We start from the raw sequence: 26,115 nt of genomic DNA on the forward strand, positions 1-26,115 counted from the left end.
AACGAGGCAGGTCCATACAATAATTGGTCTGAGATTAGATAGAAGCAGGCGTTACTTTGCGGAAGTTCATCATGATTATATAATGATTTATTTATTTTGCTATCATCCGCGAAAAGCCGACGAACCCATGCGACAACGTCACCCAGGTCCGACAAAATACTCTACACAAAACGTGCAGTACAAACACATAAGCTACTTTTTATCCCGGAAAAATCCATGGTTCCCGCGAGATTTGTAACAAACTGAATTCGACAAGGATGAAGTCGCGGGCGCCCCTAGTATTAGAATAAAAGTCATCGTCATCAACCCATATTCGGCTCACTGCTGAGCTCGAGTCTCCTCTCAGAATGAGAGGGGTTAGGCCAATAGTCAACCACGCTGGCCCAATGCGGATTGGCAGACTTCACACACGCAGAGAATGAAGATAATTCTCTGGTATGCAGGTTTCCTCACGATGTTTTCCTTCACAGATTGAGACACGTGATATTTAATTTCTTAAAATGCACACAAGTGAAAAGTTGGAGGTGCATGCTCCGGACCGGATTCGAACCCACACCCTCCGGAATCGGAGGCAGAGGTCATATCCACTGGGCTATCACTGCTAATAAAAGTACAGAATATTAAATTAAGAAGATTTTAAATCGAAATTTAATTAAATTATTCTATTTCAATGTGAAATTATCGTGGTTCCGTGGTTTTATTATTTCGTCATGTGTTTTACTAAAACCAATATTGCCTAGCTAAACGGATTAGCGCGAGTTATTAGTCGGGAAATTAAACTCTTACACAATATTGTTGGCGCCGACGTCGAACGTAACTCTGTTTAACGCTAGAATGTTTACTCATGGCTTAGTTAGTCAAAGGGTTGAAATTATTATGGAAGTAAAATCAACGACAACGACGATTTTAAGAAATTAAATATCACGCGTCTCAAACGGTGAAGGAAAACATCGTGAGGAAACCTGCATACCAGAGGGTCTTCTTAATTCTCTGCGTGTGTGAAGTCTGCCAATCCGCATTGGGCCGGCGTGGACTATTGACCTAATCTCTCTCATTCTGAGAGAAGACTCGAGCTCAGCAAAGAGATTCGGCTCTCTGCTGAGCTCGAGTCTTCGCTCAGAATGGGTTGATTTTACAAAAGTGATTTTACAGTTATACGATTTCGCAGTTAAACCAATTAACTGTTTTCGAAAGAGTTTTCAATGATAGAAAGCTACATTATCAGCGAGTAACATAAGCTATATGTATTTTGTTTTATTCTCTACAAGTTAGACCTTGACTACAATCTCACCTGATGGCAAGTGATGATGCAAACAAGCTAACTTGTTAGGAATAGGATGAAAATCTACACCCCTTTCGGTTTTTACACGACATTGTACCGGAACGCTAGATCGCTTGGCGGGACGTCATTGCCGGAAGGGTGGCGACTAGCCATGGCCTAACGGTAGCTACATTTTATTTATGTATTCCCACGAAAATGAAAACTACGCGGTTAAAATCACGGAAACTTCAGAGAAATATGTTATTCATCCTTTACTCATGTAGCTGATATAGTGCGTAATGCATAAATCAAAGATGTTTGAGGTTAGATACAATTATGATAAATAAATCTTGATATTCTTAACAGAGAAATAGCAGTTTTATAAAAATAAATCAAACACATTTGCTATAAATAACGATATATTAAAAAAAACATAGTAAATAAACACAATGCATTTAAGACATAACAAAAAACTAAATAAACATCAAAACAATTTCATAGCGTCGCGTACGCACAATCTTCAAAACGTTGATTAATTTGCGGATTGAAGAAATGCGTTTGACACGCATCAAGTTTTTCTGTCGAGCTAGAGTACTTGCAATACCAATTGTATACCATCTTCTGTGTGAAGTAAAGCTTATTTAGGGCGTGGTCGACTTGTGTCACTTCTAAATCCGACATTTTCAGTAATCCAAGGCTCTTGGTGATTCCCGAGCCGGTGATCTCGACTGCATTTGCTATGAATCTGAAGACAAAACTTATATTGTAGGTAATCTTCTTAATTCTTTGATAACATCGATTATACTGAGATACTCGACAGCGTATGAGCCAAATTTGAACGCCAGGCAGTATTTCTTAACAGAAAACATTTAGGGTCACTTTGGATTCCTTACTTCTCAAACTATTTATCATGACATGAAATTTGGTATACTTTGTGTTATTTTGATCTAATTCCTCCTTCACTTTTATAAAAGAACTTCAAGGCATAGCAGAAATCTGCACCAGTACGTTGTAGATTACAAAATGGTTTAGATGCCTTGGATCCTCATTTTTTAAGGCACTGCAAATACATGGAATGTCTTTCCAGCTTCCGTTTTCCTTACCACCTATAATGTTGGTAGCTTTAAGTCATATTTCATAAGGTTTCTTTCAGGCAAATGCGTTTTACGATAGACTACTTTAAAGCTTGTCAGTGGTGATTGCAGTCAAGCGCTTCGTATCATCAAAAAATCAAGTGTATCTCAGTGATAGAACACAAAAGGTATGCATAAATGATATAAAGTCGCACGGTTCCACTACCAAAATGGGCGTCCCACAGGGTTCAATTCTGGGTCCTTTTTTATTCCTAGTGTACATAAACGATTTACCATTCCATGTCAGCGGCATATGTGAGATTGTACTGTTTGCTGATGACACATCCTTAATTTTTAAGACGGACAGAAATAAAGATAACTCTGACGACGTAAACCGTGCCATGTCGCATGTGTCGCATTGGTTCACTGCAAATAATCTTCTTTTAAATGCCAAGAAAACTAAATGTATTGAGTTTTCATTACCAAATGTAATAAAATTAGAAAAGTCTATAATGATCGATGGTGAAACACTGGAAATGGAGAGTTCCACAGTTTTCCTGGGAGTGACCTTGGATTGTAAACTTCAGTGGGGTGTTCATATAGAAAAACTGTCTGGTAAACTCAGCTCAGCGGCATTTGCAGTGAGAAAAATAAGACAGTTCACTGATGTTGATACAGCTAGGCTAGTTTATTTTGCGTACTTTCACAGCGTAATGACTTACGGAATTTTATTGTGGGGCAAGGCTGCCGATATACAATCTATATTTGTACTTCAAAAAAGAGCAATTCGAGCAATATATCAATTAAAATCACGCGAGTCCCTTCGTCAAAAGTTTAAAGAAATAGGTATACTAACAGTAGCCTGTCAATATATATATAACAGTATAGTATATGTAAGACAAAATATTAATTTGTACAAACGAAAAGGAGATCTAAACCCACGTCTTACTAGACACGGGCATAAGTTAGTTATTTCTGCACATCGTCTCCAAAGAGTAAAAAAATCTTTTGTAGGTTTGGGTGTACTCTTCTATAATAAGATCCCCAAGACTGTGATGGACCTGCCAATGCATAGCTTTAAGCAATGTGTTAAAAAACATTTACTTAGTCGAGGGTACTACAACATTGATGAGTTCCTTAATGATAAAGATGCTTGGAGGCCGTTGGATCAGCTTCCACCTTCACACAGGAAGTAAAACTACAAGAAATGTAAACAGTAATTGTTATCAATTGTAAATTATAATACTGTATGACTTTTTCAAAAGAGCAACTGTTGAGTTTCTTGCCGGTATCTTCTCAGCAGGACCTGCCTTCCGAACCGGTGGTAGAATCTTTACAAATAGTCAACTGACGTGTCAAAAGTGCTTGTAAACTGAGCCTACTTGAAATAAATGATTTTTGATTTGATTTGATTAGGTATTTGGTTAACTTTGTCTTTTACTTTTATTGTTTAACTAATAAATTTTCAAGTTTTGTTAGTTCAATTGATTTTGAATTGCTCAGTTTGTCGACGTCGCTTTTTATCTTGTGTTTTGTAATTATTAATTTGTTAGTAATAGGTATCTATAGGTAATTGTAGTCTAATTTAAAATTACATTAATTTAAGTTTCAGTTTCATGATAGTGATCTTGGCAATCTGATAAGTCCTAATAAATAACTAATTGCTTTATATGCCAAGGTTTAACGGCTATTATCAGATATTTATATTTTAGGTCAAGGTTATTACAATATTCGTATAGGTACTATTAATTATACCAGAATTCCAATTTTGTCCGTGACTTACTTCCACTATTTTCCGCCAACACACTTAGAGGCCACGTTTTGTATCTATATGAGGCGATTCCCTTATTGTAGCGTCCTTTTATACACGCGGATGCAACCGTTCCCGTGTAATTCCCGTTTCCGTAGAAATAAGGGTATAAAATATAGTCTAATGTAGCTTTCCGTTTGCGAAAGGAATTTATAAATTCAATTAAATGGTTTAGCAGTTTCACATTTATAATTTCAAGTAGGTAATCTAGGTATGGATTATTTTAATCCTTATTCTTAAATTGGGCCTATATCAAATAAAGAAGACTTATACATTTATCTGTGCTCACATTCCTTTTGCTTACACACACACATATATGTTTATGCTTAACATACTACAACAACGTTTTTGACGGCCTCCGTGGCGCAGTGGTATACGAGGTGGACTTACAAAAGAAGGTCCTGGGTTCGATCCCCGGCTGGGCCCATTGAGATTTTCTTAATTGGTCCAGGTCTGGCAGGTGGGAGGCTTCGGCCGTGGCTAGTTACCACCCTACCGACAAAGACGTACCGCCAAGCGATTCAGCGTTCCGGTACGATGTCGTGTAGAAACCGAAAGGTTTTTCATCTTCCTCCTTACAAGTTAGTCCGCTTCCATTACATCATCACTTACCATCAGGTGAGATTGTAATCAAGGGCTAACTTGTAAACAATAAAAAAAAAAATTCTAATAACATCTGAAAATAATAACCTTGCAGGAGAAACGACTTGCGCCGGATCAGTTTCAACAAATCCAGATACTCTTGGTACATCCTTGCACAGTAAGGCCCAAGCTACTTTAGCAACAAGTCCGGCCACAGCATGTGCTTCGCTTAGCTCAGCGGTTCTTATACATGTGCCATCTGCTCTGGCTACAGCGGATGCAGCGCTTCGTATTGTACGTGTCAGCATTTCAGCGTTATGCTAGAAGTTTATATTGTATTTAAAAAACATTCTAAAAGCGCTTGATTTGCTGTTTTCTACATGTAAAAGATTATTCGCTGCTATAAACTGCCACCTGAAATCACTGGCATGTCTCTCAATAAGTTCAAAGTTTTTATTAAACGTAAGCTTATAGAAAAGTCATATTATAGTGTCAATGATTACGTAAATGACAAAATTGCTTGGAAATGAAATGTATTACATGACATGCTATTTATACACCTATTGTAAAATGGTGATAAACTAAAAAAGGATAAACCTGGCTGAGTTTGTTGTGGGCTCTTCTCGGACCAAGGCGCGTTTGGAACCCTCGTAACTTTAATTTTAAGTTTTCGAATAATTATTATCACCATTATCTTAAGTTTAATATTATTACCTGACGTTTCGAAAGAGCTTGTAAACTAAGCCTATTTGAAATAAATGAATTTTGACTTTGACTTTGACTTTGACTATGGAATATTTGAACATTTTATTCAATCAAGGTATTATAATTTAAAAGTGAAACGTTTTAATTAATATTTGTCTACCATCATGCATAAGAAACTGAGCTTCTTTGGACACCTACAGAGAGAAGCTCAGTTTTCGTTTCCAAGATTTATCTTAGAAGGAAATATTAAGGGCAAGAGAGCAAAGGTTGTCAAAGGAGAAAAGTTTTGGACGACATTAGAGACTGGAGTGGTGGAGTGAAACGAAGTTTGGAGGACAGGAAGGCTTTCACAATTCGCATACTGACTCCCAAATTCTGTTAAGAGGATGGCATCACCTGATGATGATGATAAAACCTAGGTGTATTGACATTTCTGAGTTTTTCTTTATATAGCCAGACACTAAAAAACACATGCTTAACACACAAATATTTTGTGTGATATATTTAGTGTGTTTGTTGTGGGAATCGAACCCATAGCCATGGATGCAAAAAGCAGGGCCACCCACTGCGCCACCAAAATTCATATACCATGAAGATAAGAGCCGTGATAGCCCAGTGATAAGACCTCTGCCTCCGATTCCGGAGGGTGTGGGTTCGAATCCGTTCCGGGGCATGCACCTCCAACTTTTCAGTTGTGTGCATTTTAAGAAATTAAATATCAAACGGCGAAGGAAAACATCGTGAGGAAACCTGCATACCAGAGAATTATCTTAATTCTCTGCGTGTGTGAAGTCTGCCAATCCGCATTGGGCCAGCGTGGTGGACTATAGGCATAACCCCTCTTATTCTAAAAGGAGACTCGAGCTCAGCAGTGAGCCGAATATGGGTTGAAGACGAAGAAGATAAGAGTGGACGACTGGAGATTCCTCATGATATCCCATAGAAAGTATCAAAAATTCACGTAAAATAATAACTAATTAAAGCAGGTACTATATACGAGTACTTGTCAAAATGTAAGAAATAATGATATACCTCACTGAAATTAAAGTACTGCAATGCTTTCGAAAACAACGGCACCAAAGTGGGCCCTTCAGTTCCACAAACGCACGGCACATGCACATAATAGGGCTCCAAACACAGGGCTCGAGCCGCGAGGGTGCTTGCACGCATCTCTGGTACGGCTAAGGAGCCCAACAACTTTCGAGGATTGTACCAGCCTGTCTCCTTCATAGTCTATGATAGCAAAAAATACAGGTTAAAATTTCAAAATTCCCCCGACAGTTAAAATCTTTTACGAGTTAGTTACAAATTGCATTTAAAATAAGGGAAAACATCGCTATTATCTTTAGATTGGACTATTCGGAAATTCATCATTTACAGTTAAGTACTACAATCACATCAGGGTCAGTTTTCAAACAAACTTCATCTTAATCAATCATTCGCTTCGAAGCTACGATATCACAGACATGCACGCAGACATCATTTAGGTTCTAAATTAAAGGACCGATTATGACACGATTGATTGATGTACTTAACGAACGAACGATGTAGAAAACGATGACATTGTTTTCAATAGACACATCCACATCGGGGATAAATATCTAAATAAAAATAAAGGCCAGTCCAGACATATACATATATTCAAAGAAAGAGAAAAGCTAATAAATAATCTAAAACAAGAAGCTAATAATGCAAACACGAATTAAGTACATATTGATGACCCATATCGTAAGTCATAACGTGTTGATATTCCGATAATGGAAGTTCGTAAAACTTTTAATAGCCGAAGGGAACTGTGATAAATGGGAGTTAATATCGGATCTTATAGTTCAAGGCGAAAAGATAGTTACTAATGCATATCGAAACTGTCTGAGAAAAATGCTTTTAGAAACTCTGATATTTTTTGCATGAGGCTTATAGATGTAGGGAAAAGATTAGTTAGTACATATTCAACAACGTGCTCGTTATAATTATGAATATTCATGAAATTTTTCCTTTAATAAAATAAGCTAAAGCAAAAGATACTATTAGAAATACTACGTAAAATAATCAAGGGATTAAAAGCATGTAAAAAGCAGTATTATATGGTATACTTGAGTGTTTTTTGAGCCTAATGTAAAAAAGCTTTAATAATATAATAGGGAAAGATGGCCTCGACGAAGAGGGATGTTCCGGTCGTTAAGCCAAGAGTGCTTTTAAACTTTTAAGGAATTTGCCGAAAAAAGGAAAACCTTTGAAGACTTACGTATTCACACGGTACTGGGGAAAGATGGGCTTTTAAAATTTACTTATTTCAGTCAACATTTTATGCTATTAACAATAATATCTAAGAGATAATTATAAAAATTAGTACGAAAACTGTTCCGTTGGTCCATCAGTGAGTCGCGAAGCTGAAGTGGCAATTGGCAGGACACATAGTTCGAATAGCCGAAGGACATTGGGGTCTCAAGGTGCTGGAATGGCGACTCTGCATAGGAAAGCGCAGTGTTGGTCGACTGAGGATATCAAGCGAGTTGCAGAGAGCCGCTGGATGCTGGCGGCTCGAGAGCGTTTTCCGAAGTCCGTCTATCGGCTGTTAATAATGATGATAGTGATGATGATGATGATGATGATGATGATGATGATGATGATGATGAATGTAGAAAGATTTGTCACCTCAGCAATTAATGGCACCATGCATTCTATTGGAGTAGTACAAACAATGATAAAGGCGTTCGGACATTCCTTGGCAATGGCATCGGCGTAGGCTTTTACAATTGGCGCTTGAAAGTTAAAACGGTTCTCTATTGGCATATCCATAGACACGCTCCCACTTTCCAATAACAATACGATATCAGAGTTCTGGAAAAATATTTGATAGAATTAAATACGGAGTCCTTAATGATTGTATTCCTGTATAACTTACAGGTTAAAAGTAGCCTTTCTAAGTTAGAAAACATAACTGAATGATATGATCTAGGTTGTTAGACACACTCGTAATCCGCCGAATTATCTATGAAAAGGTTCATCAAATTTGTTATGATTTACCTATAAAAAAATCTATAGCGGGTTTTTTTAAAGAAGGATTGTAAGTATTGCCAATTATCTACTTAGGGTATTCGACTTTTAGTAGTATTAATTTAGTGAATACTTAGGATGCTAATGAAGTAAGTCATTAACTGAATGGACCATAAGGTATTATTGGCGTAATGGACTTCTCGGAGTACTATTTTGCGAAAAGGTATACCTATCCAACGACTACTACACTTGTGAGTGGAATAACGAAATGTATAATATTTTGAATACTGTTTATTGATAAAATTTATCTTTCATGTATTCGCAGTTATAAAAATAAAAATGATACACCATTTTTAAAACAGCAACATGCAGAACAAAAAAAAAACGAGATTACGCGGACAAAAGCGATGTGGTATCACATAATATTTCATAGCGCTGCAGTAAAATCCGTTTATTTTACCACGTACAATTCCTGAGGTCTTTCAGCTGAATTCTAAAGTAGAAATTGAATAATTGGGTCATAATCACAAACGGGGCTGCGGTTTTAATTGTGTTTTACGACTGAAAGTTCGTTAAATACGTCGACGAAGTTTCATGGCACCGTGAAAGGTCAATAACATTTAATTATGCCCACGACCGCATAGAGGGCGCGGTTGACGTGACTGGGATTCCAATGATTAAGCTCTTTTTTAGTTTTTCAGGGTTCCGCAATCAACACGAAACCCTTGTAGCTTCACCGTAGGGTTCTTAAAATATTGTACACCCACCACAATATGTTTTAAGAAATCTAACTAACCTCTTTTTTCGATTTTAAAAATTCGTTTGGAAATATTAAGGTTTAAATTTTTCTTTGAGTCCGACCCATTTATTCTTAGCAGAAGCTTCAAAAGTGGATTAAAAAAAAATAAGAAAACCAATGTCGAACAAAGATTATGAATAATAATATTTGTCAGGACAACTTAATTAACAAATCAAGCTGTAACCAAAATAAGACCTTAGAATGGAAGAGAATGACCTTGAGTGCAGTCACGCACTTGTGAACGTTGTGTGTAGGCTTAAAGGATTCTTTGATAGTTAACAAACACTTCCCTTTTCCACTCAAGGCACTCTCCCCGCCTATCTCAAGTAACCGATAAAGAATTACACAACAAGAAATGTGGATGGCTCGAACGCCACGAGCATACTAAAGCCGCACGTACGACGGCGCCTTATATCGCAAGTCGTTCCCGCCAAACGATCGCTACCCCTCTCTAACTCCCTACTCTTTACGGCAACAAGTCGAGCCACCTAGCGTCGGCACAAGCTAACACGAAATCGAGCGACGTCATATCCGTCTCAGACTACTTTTTCATACAATATATTATAACCACGTATACGTGAAAAAATTCAACGAAGTCTAGTTTGACTAGGAAGTCTTGTGAAGACTTTACCATCAGTTCGTAAGGCAGGCTCTGCTGAGAAGAGTCAGCAATAAACTCTTACTACATAAAATAACTGCATTACATATTTAGCAGGGCTACAATAGGTATAGAATCAAGAATAACATGCAAGATTGAGTGGATGGACTTATAGTACAAGTCAGTATTGAACGTGAAACGTTTTATGCGAGGCTTTAAAAACAAGCATAATAGAAGAACCGTAATCATGGAAACAGCATGCAAGATTTAGTAGGTAGTCGTTTGTTGTATTGATTGGCAAGCGGTCAGAGGTCACCACCCTCGGTTACTTGCGAATACCATGGGAAGCCGCCGTCAATTCATACATTGTGTTTAGATTGCTTCATTTGTTGAGGGAGTTTGAATGGACAGCGAATGCCCTGTAGGTTGAATTAAGTCGAAAAGGAAAACGACCATGTTGGGCCGAGCCTGAGAAAAAAATACGACTAATCACCAACAGTAATTAGTTTATTTCCTATAGTGCGATTCGGGGTCTTTCGACCCCGTATTAAGGTAGGTGTGCGACTGATTCTTGGCTTAATAGCACATCTGAAATATTTTTATTTATTTATTTATAATGACTTTATAAATAAATAAATAAAAATTCTTTGTGCAACAAAGAAAAATAACAAAAGAACACAGCAATTTTATAGGCAAAAGGCGACCTTACCACTAATAGTGATCTCTTTCATGCAACCTAAACGTAAATAAAAATATATATTTATCTCTTTTCTATTATAAACCTGATGAAAGTTAGGCCCTTCGGACCCCAGGGAAGTTTATGTTTTAAGTAGCCGCGCCGCAGTAGGATGCGGTACGAGGTCGATCGACCCCGTAACGCAGTGAAAGTCTTTTTCAAACAAAAATCTAAAAACTGATGTATGTATTCCTCTTAAAGTCATATTTCAACTAACTTTGAATATAAATTGGTGTATTGAGGAAACTTGGTGAAAATGGCCAAAGTTTGTTTTAGTTGACACCGACTGGGCCGGGTAAGTGCTCTTCAAGATATGCAGATTTCCAGTTTATGGACGGCAACCACTTTACAACTAGGCACAACGTTAAGTGTTTTGAATTTTAAGTTGCTATAAATAAAATCGATTTTCGCTTAATATAAATTATACGATAACAGAATATGCTAACGCCTTAAGGATTATACACTAAGAGTGGAAAACATACGTTGTGGGGGCGCCCCCAGGGGATCGTTCACCCACTGAGTGTCGAATGTCGTTATTTGGGAATTCGACACTCAGCGGTTGAATGGTCCCGTGGGGGGCCACTGCAACTTCTATGAATTCACTGTTACTCTGTGTCGTCGTTATCAACCCATATACGGCTCACTGCTGAGCTCGAGTCTCCTCTCAGAATGAGGGGGGTTAGGCAATAGTCCACCACGCTGCCCCAATGCGGATTGGCAGACTTCACACACGCAGAGAATTAAGAAATTTTCTAGGCTAGTTACCACCCTACCGACAAAGAGGAACAGCCAAGCGATTTAGCGTTCCGGTACTATGTCGTGTAGAAACCGAAAGGGGTGTGGATTTTCATCCTAGTTAACCCGCTTCCATCTCAGATTGCATCGTCACTTACCAGGTAAGATTGCAGTCAAGGGCGAACTTGTAAAGAATAAAAAAAAAAATAACAGGATAGAACCTGAAGACATCGTTGAAGATCACAGCGCGCGCAGCTGAAAGCCTCCACGAGACAGTTGGTGTCGATGTGATGCAGGTCATGCACCACTTCACACAAGTTCCGGTTACATTCCGAACAAGACGTATCCTTCGCTTCATATAAACGCAATCTGAAACACGATATTGACTGTAGATTACTAGAAAAATGTTCTACAAACTTATATCCCCCATTTAAATCCCATTAAATTTTACAATTTGATGATTTACCAAGTACCGTGAACCCTCAGAATACAGAAATCTCCAGGTGTTATCAAACATAGGAATAAAGCCGCTGAAATAACTCTTTTTTGGTTAAATTTCACGAATTTTGTGTGCTATACGGTACAGTTTTTGGACACAATGCCTGCTTTATAATGACGATTGAACGTGGTTTTATAGTGTTTTCTGAACGTGAACCATAATTAACAACCCATATTCAGCTTAACGTTTATCATGAATCTCCTTTCAGCATGGGAAGGGATTAAGCTAATAGTTAACCAATCTGGCCCAATGCGAATTGGCAGACTTCACACACATAGAGAATAAGAAAATTCTCAGGTATATTTTCTCATGATGGTTTCCCTTCAACGTTTGAGACACGAGATATTTATATACCGCCCTTTTGAATAACTCTATCTAATGATGAAAATCAAATTAAATATCCGTTGCGTAATTTAATAGATCTAACTACAGATGTTAGGAAGAGTTTTCTGAACCGTAATGAGACAGTTTTGTACTGTGAAACTTTTTACCAGAATCATGAGCGCGTATCTTTTCTTTTCTTGTGTCTGTTCCATCCCTCTCGCTATTGTCCGCCTCGCTACAGGGGTTCTTAAGATAACAGGTCGTTAGGGTGTGGGGAATAACAAGATTATTTTTTACTCACAGATTAATCAATAATATACAGATGGAGCGTTCCGAACACGACGGTGTCGTAGCCGCTCCAAATACGAAATTTAAAAAGTAATGCATTCTCGAGTCAATAAAATTCAAAATTCAAAAAACATTTATTTCAAGCAGGCTACGTCAGTTGACGTTTAATACGTCAGTTGACGTTAAATACGTCAGTCGACTATTTGTAAAGATTCTACCACCGGTTCGGAAGGCAGGTTCTGCTGAGAGGAACGGCAAGAAACTCAACAGTTGCTCTTTTAAAAAAAAATCATACAATTATATAATTTACAATTGATGACAACATTACAATTTCTTATACTTTTACTTCCTGTGTGAAGGTGGAAGCTGATCCAACGGCCTCCAAGCATCTTTGGAAAAATGGCGTCTTATGTTTTTAAATATTTTAAAAACTGATCACAAAAACTAAAGAAATAAATGGAGTATTTTTTTTATTGGTGATTAATGATTATTACATTCATTTAAGTTATTGTTGTTAGTGTTATTGTAGCTTAACCTTAACTTACTGCTTTAAAAGGAAATGGCAATGGGCTGGTCACTTGCCCAGATGTACCGACAGAAGATGGACCGAAAGAGTGCTGAAATGGGGTGGTCCAATAGGCACAAGACCGAGAGGCCGCCCAGCTGCTAGATGGGTAGATGAAATAGAGGGAGTGGGAGTGAAATGGCAAGAGGCAGCTAAAGATAGGGAAAGGTGGAAAACATTGGAGGAGGCAAACAAAAAAAAATCAAACTTATTTTAGAAATGTTATTTAAAATTATGAAAAAAGTTTGAAGTTTTTTTTTTCAATGGGTTTTACCGGCTGCAGTACGTTGCTTGTAAAGACTTAGTTACTCTGTGTTTTTACTCTTTTTTGTATTATGATCGGAGAGACGCTGTGTTGGCGCCGGAGCACTTTTCTCCATTTCCTATCCGTATGTCGCCGTCTGCTCTTTTGTAATGAGTTATAACACTGCAGTTTTGCTCTGCAGAGGAAAATGATTGAAAAATTGAAAGGAAAATTATTATTTGAACAATTTTTATGCAGAACTTTGTAAGCGTTTATGGGTATACAACTCTGGTTCTCCTAAAACCTTTTTGTCGTGTACACAAAAAACACGAATTACTTTCATTGATTTACTAGCTGACGCCGCGCGGTTTCACCCGCGTGGTTCACGTTCCCGTAGGAATACGGGATTAATATATAGTCTATAGCCTTCCTTGATAAATGGGGCTATCTTACACTGAAATAATTTTTCAAATCAGACCAGCTGTAGTTCCTTAGCGCGATCAAACAAACAAACAAAAATCTCTTTATCTTTCTAATAGTAGTGTATATGTTTAGTTATTTAGATAAGAAAGGTTTTCTATTAAACAAGAAAAACAATGTTTCAATGTTTCTCAATACAAGATAGCCAAGTATCTATTCCACATGGATTTTCAAAGTTGCGACTGCACTCATGAGTATTTTTTTTTATATTTAATGTAAAAAAACAATAACGAATGTATTGACGATTCAAAATGATTATACCCACCTATTGTTCCGATTGAATTAGCAATAATTATGTGATTTTGACGACGCTGTTATGATTAGCTGAAGACAATAGTGTTGCCAGTGATGACCTATGATTCCGGAACTTGGTCACTAACTATAGGCCTCTTAAGAATTGAAGGCTCTTAAGGAATCTCTGCGTGATCGAATCAGAAATGAGGAGATCCGCAGAAGAACCAAAGTCACAGACATAGCTCAATGAGTCGAGAAGCTGAAGTGGCAATGGGCGGGGGCACATAGTTCTAAGATAGACGTTGTGGTCTCAAAGTGGAATGGCGACCCCGCACTAGAAAGCGCAGTGTTGGTCGATCCCCCACCAGGTGGACAGACGACATCAAGTGAATCGCAGGGATTCGCTGGATGCAGACGGCTAAGGATCGTGATGTTTGGAAGTCCCTACAAAAGGCCTATGTCCTGCAGTGGACGTCCATCGGCTGATATGACGACGATGATGATGATCAAAAAACTTAAACGTAATTTCCACAGAACACAAATAAAGATAGCGATTCCCGGCGCGCTAGAATTCTAAATTCAAAAATTGTAGACCCGCGATAATAATAATAATCTGTGAAACAAGTTTACGTGTCTACAATTTTTGAGTTTAGAATTTTGTCGCTACGGGGTTTAATTATTAACTTATTCATGTACCTAATTTAATTTTAAAACTAAATTTAATAATAAGGTTACAGTAACTAAATAATAGCTAATAATTATGGTATCAGTAGTCGGGTTCGTTAATGCTTGATAGCCCAGTGGATATGGCCACATCAGTGGACTGACGACGAATCGCAGGGATTCGCTGGTGGCTTAGGATCGTGATGTCAGGATCGTGATGTTACAAAAGGCTGATGAAGCTGCTATAATGTTAATAGAAATAAACAAAACCAATAAAGGTAGTGTTAAACAAACTGGACAATGCAATCAGTTCTGTAGCCGTAAAGTTTGCAATAAACAGACCAAAGACGTAGACGACGCACCAACTCGTAGCTCATAAAATCCCGACTCATTTTATTACATTCCCCGAATGATCCGTATAACGGTATGGCTAAGGCTTCTGTAAAACTTTGATGCTCAGCCATTGCGGATGCTTCGGTGATTTCACGGACTGAGAATGAATTTTATTATGTGCGTGACGGCGTGACTTGGTACCTGTACTTGTGAAGTGTAACTTCTGTTTGTCAGTGATCAGGTTAATCATTAGTAACCTGGTTAGCCAAGTATGGCTTGAAGACTGGCTTGTTTTATTAGTTTCCTTGCTTTTTCTTACTATTTATTGTTTAGTTTTTTCTATTATTTTTTTATTATATAGTTTTATATAAAGAAATACATATTACATAATTAATTTTTTTTTTTGCTTTTAATTAGGATACTATTATTTTAATAATTTAGTATTTTGTTTTGTAACATTATTAGATGAAAGTGGTTTTGCAAGCAATGTTTGCTTTAATACGATTTAGCATACGCTAAGCATGTTAGTTCATAAGTTGTTTTTTTTTTGTATGTGTAAAAAAATTATGTAAAAGTCGCTAGCAAACTTAATAAATAAATAAATCAGTGAATAACTGATTTATTTAGCAATTTTATGCAAATACGAGAATTCGACAAGCAACTGTCTACCAAGACAGAAAACCGTGTGCGTCTCGGGACGCTCGACAGAAGTGATAACCTATAGCTGTTCTATGCGTAAGAAAGGGAAGCCAGCCAGAGTGGCGCCGTAACGCGTTACGTTAATAAGAAGTGGCAATTTCAAAAATAATCGCGTTCGTTTATCTCCGAGCTATTCTGTAACAATGTTTTGTATAACTTGTAAGTGCGAATTCACTTCTATCTCTCTGTCTAACACTTTGATCATAAATTTATGCCATTTAACTACACAAACCGGCATTTTTAGGGAGCTCTTTACACGACGAAAACGATTACAACAATGAAACATCGATTCTGTAGCAACAGTTCATAAACGCGTTAGATCGTAGATTTTTGATCTTTGCCAGAGGGGTAACGGTTAGCGAGGCAAGTCCTGTTATTAATGGTCTAAGGTCTAACACGATACTATAGAAAGACAAAGATAGAGGAGGATTGTAGTATGTATGAGAGGTACTGTACTACAGACATAGTTACGCAAAGTATAGTAAGAGATTTATACGCCTAAGCTGCAAAACAGGGACATTGGCTTAATCTTGTCTGGAAAAAATGCTTTATGGGATAAAAGGGATATAAAATATCTAAACGCTCTTATTAGTCAAGAAAAGCCTTATGTACCCAATGTAACCATGTTTTGTGGGCTTCAAGTAGACACAATTACATGAGGATGAATAGAAGCTATTTTTGATATAGCTTTGTTAGTTTAAATCATTGTACCAGTTTAGCAAACCAATGAAAAAAATGGTAGTTAATCCACGCTTATTATAGGTTTGATTATTTTTATCTCATTCACTTTAAAACATTTAATTAAATAAAATTACAGAGTTTAAAATCAAACAAATCCCGCCCTCTGTGGATAAGCTTGAAGGCTCAAAGTAAAGAAGTAATATAAGTTTAATTATTTACTCGTCATATTATCTTACAAATAAATATAAAATAATCGCTTTACTGTTTAGATTCACAATCTTCGATGGAGTTGAGCAAAACCCTGTTATCGATAAAGATGAGAGAATGAAAAATTTGTAAGATGCGATTTTCCAGCCCACGCTTTCAATTCAGATTGATTTCCAATTCAGGTGAAGTGCCTACTTACCAATCTTTTGTCTTCCAACATCTCGAGTATGCTATCGAACTAAAACGTCCATCGAGTCTTGAGTAGCATAAAATAATCTCTAGATGCAGGCAAATGATTTTCTAGATTGTCTACGGACAATTATTTTTTTTTTTATTGTACAAAATACAAAAAGTGTTACATAATTAGGTACATAAATAGCCATCCTCATAAACTTGACGTTATTTGTAAAGAATAAGAACAATGCACATTACAAAAGCGGTCTCATAGTTCTTTTAATGGATTTTCTTTTTATACGAGTACATACTTAAAATATAACAAACTTCATATCATTGTCATCATTAAAAACCAATGGACGTCCATTGCTGGATATAGGTCTGTTGCGTGGACTTCCAAACAAAACGGTTTGGAGCCGGGGGGTTAACAAACAAACTAGTGAGGGGTCGACCAACAATATAACAATCTTAACAATAAATATTTATATGAATTTTTGTAGGTACTTAATTACCTATGACGTAGTGTCAAAAAATTATGTTTATTGCAGTATTGGGTCAATATGCAGAAAATAATGATGATGATGATGATTATGATGATGTTGGTAATTTACTGCTCTATTTATATTAGGAAAAGTGATAACAACGCAAATTAATTTTAAATTTAATGAAAACCTGCATAACAATTACACCTAATGACAACCGGAGTAATATTACAATATCGTGATATCCAAGGGATGGTGAAAGACTTAATCTTATAACATCCCTTGGTGACGAAGAAGCAGACCCATTAGCAGATGGAAATATCAATTAACTACATTCGTTTACAAACAAAAGGAGAATGAATGGGTCAAAGTGAAATCAGAGACTATGTAAGGTCGTGCACAATGAAACCAGCGTTAAGCTTGTACTAACTTTATTTCAACTGTCATTTTACATCACATATTTATTTTATCAAATACCCTCACAGACTATATCAGAGTAAAGAGCAGTGTTGATCGATCCGCAGAAGCCGCAACATTGGAAACCAGATAAAGACATAGTACCTAAATCAAAGTAAATCCGAAGACCTATACTTAATAAAAAGAACGACATAGAAAAAATATAAACTGTCCCATTGATCGTGATGTGTTTCGAGTTTCCCTCGAGAAAGTTCCCTCGAGACTGTTTACTCTGCGTTATACAAAATTCATCACGTACATACGTAGGTATCTTGTATGTGTTACGAAAGGATATTTCTACCTAGAAATAGGTAAGGTATCTCAACGGTGCAGCACTCAATATAATTTATAATATTGTGTAGATATTTCTTTTTAGGGAGAAGGACAAACATGGTTTTGCATTTATAATAAGTCAGACTTGATTTTTTACTAAGTGAAGTTTCAAGACAAAAATTTGCTTCATTATTGAGACTTGAAAAAATATTGCTCTCAAATTATAAGAAACCCTTGCAGAATGACTCGGTGACTCACACTTGCCATGTTTTGTGTAAGTCTATTGAAGTTTTAGTTTTAAAATTAAGGGACTTTCTAGTCGAAAAGTGCTATTACACGGTAAATGACTACATGAATGATAAAAAAAACAAAAAATAAAATCGGTCTCCCTATCACTCACTCGACAAAAGGCTACGCCCAAACTGGGTATCCATAACTTGCATTATGTAATAAAATGTAACTTGTATGATTATTATTATCTATACTAATATTATAAAGAGGTAAAGTTTGTAAGTTTGTAAGTTTGTCACATTTTTTAAATGGGGTAATCTTCGGAACTACTCGTCCGATTTCAAAAATTCTTTCACCATTAGAATGCTACGTTATCGGGGAGTGCTATAGGCTATATTTTATATTAGTATTATATATATTCGCCGAGTTAACACAGTTTTTGTCATACAGGTCGGACCGAAAATCCTCTTAAGCAGACTTATTCGAATGCGCTGCCTTAATCATTGTGTAAAATTGAAATTAATGTATGGAGGCTTTATGTATCTTTAAAAGTTCTACAAAAAAGTCCGCGACACCATATATCTATCTTCTATATATTAGCAGATATAGTACCTTTTGTGTTTTAAAAATTATTAATTTTATATATTTAGGTTTGCGTCATTATTTATGCTACTTAACTTAAATCCTTACCAAAATAAATTATTTAATAATCACAAGGATATTATGGAGATATAATTTGCCCTTTATAGTATGTTAATTAGTTAAATAGTTTCGGAGATAATACAAAATTTCTAAAAGACGCAGAAATTCCGCTACATGACGCCCCGCGCTTTCAATTACGTAGTTCCCGTTCCTGTGTGAATATGGGAATCAAACATAGCCTACGACACTCGCAAATAACGTAGCTTTCTATTGGTAAAACAGTCTTTCAAATCGGTCCAGTAGATCCAAAGATTATAATTTTAGCATAGAAGTCCCTATTTTCCTTTGTCATCGCACCTCGCTCATAGGGCTGGACCGATTTTGCTAAGGGTAGGGGTAAGGTAGGGAAGGTATAGGGTAGGGTAGGGTAGGGTAGGGTAGGTTACAGGTAGGGTAGGGGTTGTGTAAGGGAAGGGTAGGGGTAAAGGTAGGGTAGGGATAGGGTAGGGTAGGGCAGGGTAGGGAAGTGTATGCCTAGGTTAGGGGTAGGGTAGGGGTAGGGCCTACCCCTATCCTAGGGGTAGGGAAAGGGAAGATTACGGGTAGGGTAGGGTACGGGTAGGGTAGGAGTAGGGTAGAGGTAGGAGATCGATACTGAAGCCTATTTTCTATTTTTTGTCTGTCTGTTTGCCTTTTTTTGACCGGGCATCACGCTGAAACAATAGAATGAAATGATACTTAAGACGATTTGAGACCATAATACGTAGAAGGATAATAGGATACTTTTTGTCGCGAAAACAAAATCAGAAATGGGTGAAGTAGGGGTAGAAAGTTTGTACGGAAAGTCCTTAATTTTTCTAGGTACATTTGTAAATGTAAAATGATAAGTGGACTATTTATTAGGTATAAGTTATAAAACTTGCAAAATTGAATGTGAAATAGGGGTTGAAAGTTGACATCGATTTTTACGCGGACGAAGTCGCGGGCGTCCGCTAGTATTGTATAATGTAATGTGTGATATTGCTTGATTATTAAATAAATAAATAAATAAAAGTTATAAAGCTTTATTTCACCTTCTAAAGAATTCTTTACAATCAATTCTAAGTCTCATATTTATACCATCCCTTTATCCTCTCCTCTTTTAGAAATCATACCAATATTAATGTTAGCATATTCATAAAGGCATCCTTGACCTTATACTTCAACAACTCTTAGCAAACAAAACTTCAGTGAGTATAACGAATGAAAAGGCTTTACGAATCCCAAATGAAGCCAAAACATTTGTATATTATAAAAGATTAATACTGACTGCCGTTGAAATACTCGTAAAAGTGGACAGACGTTATAACCGAGGGAATGAAAATGAAAAATGATTTTTTCAGATAACGCGATGCCACCAACGTAAATAACTACGAAATTTTCGAGTTATGCGTACAAAAGCTTTTGACATAAAAGAGAAGTCATCTTAACAATGCTGATGAAAATATTCATTCTGACGTCGGACCTAAAGACAGTTCTTTATTCACTAATTTTAAACCTATGATATTTTTTGAACAAACAAACTGATAATTTGTATGAATTTACTAATATAAATATTATAAAGCTGAAGAGTTTGTTTGTTTGTTTGTTTGTTTGTTTGTTTGATTGAACGCGATAATCTCAGGAACTACAGGTCCGATTTGAAAAATTCTTTCAGTGTCAGATAGCCCATTTATCGAGGAAGGCTATAGGCTATATATTATCCCCATATTCCCACGGGAACGGGAACCACGCGGGTGAAACCGCGCGACGGCAGCTAGTTTACTAATATAAGTTAACATTGAGATTTAAAGATTTAAAATTTATATGGAAATTTCTTCAAATTTAGTATTATAGTTATCTGTTGTGTAAATATTAATTTATAAAATATAACATAAACAGTAATTGCTTTTGTGTCGGGCAACCATTATCAAAGTCAATAACAACCCTAAAGGAGATTCAATATGTATTTATAAAATACTTAATAATAGTATTCATGACTTAAGAGATAAATAGGCTTATTATTATCAGACAAAAGCCGAATAGCTTTATTATCCTAGTACGTATAGTTGTCACACTAATATTATAAAGGTAAAAGTTTGTGTGTATGTTCCTCCATTACGCTGCGGCTACTGAAGCGATTTGGAATGTCAAAGTCAAAGTCAAAATTCATTTATTTCAAATAGGCTTAGTTTACAAGCTCTTTCGAAACGTCAGGTAATAATATTAAACTTAACATAATGGTGATAATAATCATTCGAAAACTTAAAATTAAAGTTACGAGGGTTCCAAACGGGCCGAGAAGAGCCCACAACAAATTCAACCAAGGTTTTTTTTTATTTATCACCATTTTAAAAACTTATTTAAATAAATGGAAACAGAGATTTACTCTGAATTAAACACAAAGGCTACTTTTCATCCCGGAAAAATCCATGGTTCCCGAGGAATTTGTGAAAAACTGAATTCCACGCGCACGAAGCTAGTTACACATAAAACTGAGATGTTATTGAGCCCTTAAAGTAAATTATTTATGTCTGTTTTCGGAATGCTCAAGTAACAAACATTACAAATGAAATTGATGTTATGTAACTAAAAGATAAACGATCCCAGAGCGGCCACGAGTCATTGCCGACCTCATGAAGCGAGCGAATTGTAACTCAATAAAATTTTCGCATTATGAAATGCATTGGAATAATGAAATGCACGTTGAAATATTGAAATTACTTTTGGGAGCAAAAACGGTAGAGGATAATAGCTTTAGTAGTTTTTATTAACAGCTGAATCGAGAATATGACTGGTTTTTATTAATCTGAAGTTTGCTTGAGAGGAAAATATTTGCCCTGCTAGCATGCGCCAAAATTCTTGTTTACTTATTCTTTGGTATGGCTTGGTTGTTTTTCGGGAAGTTGCATAGCTTTCATTTTACGAAGCATGATTTGACATTTTACGGAACTATCCTAACAGATATATGGTTGATCTTACCTACAAGGAGTTTTGTATTTGAAGATAATAGTGGTAACGTAAGATGGTACTGAGAATGTTAATAGGAATATACGTCGTAGGAAGCAATTGATAGCACGAGTGGAACTTCTAAACAGGACATCCTCATTGCAGAACTTTGCATATATAGATGCATTGAAATTTACACGGCTTACAATATCTTAAATAATGGTCAAGTAGTTACGCAGCCTAATTTTTTTTAGGTACTCAAGAATACGTTAAAAAGCATATTAATAAAAAATATAATATGATTAATATTAATAGTATGTGTCCCCATTTATAATAAGCATTAATTGTGTGGTAGCATCCAATTTCATGACAAAGTAAACCTACCTATACAATGATAATTGAAAATTAATTAAAGTTTTAAAATACATTTAATACACACTTTTATTTAAATGGAATTTTGCGTCCATTATTTTGTTTTGTTTAGAAGTGTCTATGACCATTTTCCGATTCCATCATCAGCACATCTTGATAATAATTCTTGGATTGTTACCAAAAATACATAAGAAACAAAGAGTCCAATCGAACATCAGTTCTAATTAAGCTTTTATATATTTCATTTTAATTATCAACCAAAATACAAGCTTTACAAAAGGTTACGAAAGGTTACACGGACAAATACAAAAATCACAGAGATGATTCCTAGAAAGAGATAGAGATAGCTCCCAAGATTCGACAATTTTAACAAAATCTTATAAAATATTAATAGAACGAGGTGCTGGAAGGAGTTAAGCATGCATATTAAGAGCATTAAAAAGGTTGTTTTTTTCGTAACACATGTATTTTTAAGAATTGTTTTTTTTTAATTCTTAACTCTTTTGGTTTTTTAACTTGAACCATTTTAAACAATTGGATATTCTTAATAAAACAAGCCTCCTGGAAACATCTAGAATCCTAATCTGCATGCTTTTCTGAGTTTCAAAACAGAGAACATAATGTTGCACACTCAACTCCCTATGGCGCCTGCACTACGTGTATTACTGAAATTTCAACTCACTTTTTTATACAGGGACACTGTTTGAGTAGCAACGCCACATACTGTCCCAAGTTAGTGTCAGCACCTAACACTGATACTTGGAGACCAGGCCGAGGCGCCGGTAGAGCGGTCGGCTTGGGCACAGGATCCGGCAACTCCTTCGGTTCAGGGACCACCACTTCCTTGCACACTTTGTCCGGGCATTGGAGACGGCGAAATGGCGCTATATTGAGATTTATCATTATCATTATCATTATCATCCTATTTCAAAACCCAAGGACCAGCCCTTCTTATTTATAAGAGAGGGTTATTCGAGCTCAAATCTTTCACGCTGTTCAAATGCAAGGGTTATTACTCTGTAGCGGTGTATCAAGACAATTGATTGGCATACTAGAAGAAAAGCCCTGCCTGTTCATAGAAAAGGGGTACTGGAGTTTTGATCCTCCATGCCGTTCCAATGCAGTTTCGTGGGCTTAGGTTCATAATGTTTGACTCTGTAACCATCACTCTCAGGTAAATGAAGGCTTGAATTGTTGCCTTAAAGAGCTATTCGAGGCAAAGGGGTGAAACACTGCCCACTTTCCAACAGATACTGGAATTTTTTGGAAGAACGAAAACCTTAATATTTCATAATCTGGACCTCATGATTCGAAGCCCCATAAGATGACTTTCTCCGATCTGACATCACCCGGACGTGGAGCGTCCGGACTGATACACTCAGGCCAAAACACCCTTCCAGAACGGCTCTCTAAGCCGAGGTACCAGTCTCAGAGAGGAGAGGCCCTTAGGGAGTCGTTCCACCCTGTGTTCTAAACGTCTTCAGCCTTCGGTCGTTATCAAGTGATGCTTCTGCGCTCGCCCAAAAACCCCGGATACTTTGCTGCGGTCACACTATGGAGACTACAGCAATTACGCAGTCGAGAAATAAAAAACTAACAATTAGACAGTTAGATAAACATTAACATCATAATATTGTACTCTTTATTATTATACGATCTAGTTAATAATAATATAATAATATTGTTATACGATCTAGCTTCTTCACAAAAGTGAAGTAGCTAGATCGTATAACAAAACTAAAATAGCTAGATCGTGGGAGAACAATACAAAACTATGTAGATGTGGGTAGATGTAGAGTAGGTGTTGAACAAAACTAAGCAACGTTCTGAACAATAATACCAGTATGTTGGAAAACTTTGTTTCAGAACATGAAGGTAATTGCTCCCACGCTAGAGCAAGCAGTATAATTGAAAACATCGTACGTACGTGAATATACAAGTATTATAAAGCGCAACAGTTTTATTTGTTTGAGTATGTTTACCAGTCAGATTGCACAATTTTCCCTCTCCTATATTAGGGAAGCCTGGTCTTGAAGAAGCTTTTGACAAAGGCTACATATGGGTGGTCGGGATCCCAAGGTGGTGAAATGGCGACTCCGCACTAGAAACCGCAGTGTTGGTCGACCCCCCACCAGGTGGATCGACATCTAGCGAATTCGCTGGATGCAGGCAGCTCAGGATCGTGATGTTTGGATGTCCCTACAAAAGGCCTGCAGTGGACGTGATGATGGTGATGTTGATAATGATGAAAGCATTTGAATCATTAGGAATCGTAATAAAATTATAGTTACTCCCAAAATTGGTGCCTCCCTCGATGATTTTGAGTTTAATCTTATGTAAGATGCCCTGCTTTTTCTTAATTTTTCTCTCGCACGGTTCACCACATACGGAGTCCACCTCCCGTGGTATGTCAACACAAGCCTTCCTACACTCGCTACTCGGTTTTTTCGCGTACCCTCTATTTACCCTTTTATTTAATAAGCTTCTCGATGTATTCAAAATATTTCTTGATTGTTGCGAGTCAGAATTCAAGCTATTATTTGTCAGAATTCGAGATGAACATAGAGCATTTTCGCTTATTACTTTTGTTAAAGACAACACTTTTGTAGAATACATTTTGCCAGCAATATTTTCGTTATTAATCACAGAAGTTGCTGCCGTTTTAGATTTGCTTACTTGATGAATTTAGATCATTATTTTTATAGTTTATTTGCTTACTAATATGTAATCATGGAACTTTTTGTGACAAACGTCATAATATGTCTGCTGATTGTAATTTTTTTTAATTACATTGGATTTTTTTTTAATTTCAAACACCAAAGAAGTTTTACCGAATTTGAACAAACTAAAACAAGGAAACCTTTGATTGGTACGGCAGGCAACTATATATGAACTTTGGGTCGTAACATATTTAATAGTATAAAATCGTTACCCAAAAGAAAGAAAATGTCTAATTTGCAGTCAAGCATGAAGAAAACTTACATGTGGGAGCACCCGCAATCCCGTACCTCTCGACATAATGACACTTCAAGTTATTTTAGTTGTTTGTTGTCTATCCTTATACCAACGAGCTGAACTTAAAGACATAGTTGTTTTGTAGATAGCTACGTTATTAGTCTTTGTGGGAAAAGGGCTTGCCGGTTCAGTGTTTAACTTATTTTGATATGCATCATATTCTGACTCAGATCTGTAGAAAAAATATCTTCAGATGATCTAATGATTATCACTACTATAATAATTTAGAAATTCTTAATTTTCTTAATTCTATACATTGTGAAGTCTGCCAATACGCATATGGCCAGCGTTGTGGACTAAGGCCTAACTCCTCTTATACTGAGAGGAGACTCGATAGTGCGCCGAATATGGATTGTTATTTATATTTTACCAATTGTGAACCCCAGAGTTCGTGTCCCATGTAAGACCAAAAATTAATAAGTTTTACTAGAATCTACTTTGACTTGAGAAGTTGTTGGTACAGTTGTAGAGCTAATGATTGTTAAAGCAAATCGAATATAAGGATAGGAGTGTCTGTTGTTCTTATGCAAACTAAAGCAAGTTAGTACTTCGTGACTTCGTGTTGTACTGATTCGTATTCGTTTTTGAATTTGTATATGGAAAGGCTGCATCACAGTCGAGTTCCGATTGCTCTATCTACCTTTTATTCTTTAATCTGTGTTTACAGTTAGGAAAAACTAAATAATGCACGGAAGCGATCAACCAATTAAGCACGTAATTTCCATAGATAGAAGGTTATAAATAAGCTGGACGTGTTGAAAACAATAGTTCGTAGACTCTAGCGAGAGGGAAACGCTCTACCTTGGCACTGGCATATTTATAGATGCACTCATATAGCCCTATTGTGAAAGTGTTTTTATATTTAGCTGCAACTACAATGTTGGGAATTTTCAATGAGCAGATTATCTAGAAGCAAGGTCGAATCTATCACTAGCAGACGCCGCGCGGTTTCACCCGCGTAGTTCCCGTTCCCGTAGGAATACGCGGATA

At 36.6% G+C, this 26,115-nt stretch overlaps 3 protein-coding genes across 4 annotated transcripts in view; 1 reads left to right on the forward strand and 2 right to left on the reverse strand.

The window, feature by feature from the left end:
- Positions 1-26,115, reverse strand: part of LOC112051897 (chromatin assembly factor 1 subunit A-A) — a 112,519-nt gene that overhangs the window by 45,810 nt on the left and 40,594 nt on the right. The gene's annotated exons all lie outside the window — the stretch shown is intronic.
- The window catches only part of LOC112051898 (pancreatic lipase-related protein 2), a 105,376-nt gene that overhangs the window by 32,894 nt on the left and 46,367 nt on the right, over positions 1-26,115 (forward strand). The window lies entirely within an intron of this gene.
- LOC112051891 (malate dehydrogenase, mitochondrial-like) lies at positions 1,693-24,739 on the reverse strand. Its single transcript, XM_024090725.2, has 7 exons — positions 24,402-24,739; positions 22,793-22,994; positions 11,518-11,665; positions 8,087-8,272; positions 6,464-6,664; positions 4,835-5,046; positions 1,693-2,006 (listed from the first exon to the last, which is right to left on the reverse strand). Exons 1-7 carry the CDS (start codon positions 24,724-24,726, stop codon positions 1,757-1,759), a joined length of 1,524 nt encoding a protein of 507 aa, XP_023946493.2. The 5' UTR covers positions 24,727-24,739; the 3' UTR covers positions 1,693-1,756.

This window comes from Bicyclus anynana, chromosome 19 (genome assembly GCF_947172395.1).
Source record: "Bicyclus anynana chromosome 19, ilBicAnyn1.1, whole genome shotgun sequence".
Lineage (NCBI taxonomy): Eukaryota > Metazoa > Arthropoda > Insecta > Lepidoptera > Nymphalidae > Bicyclus > Bicyclus anynana.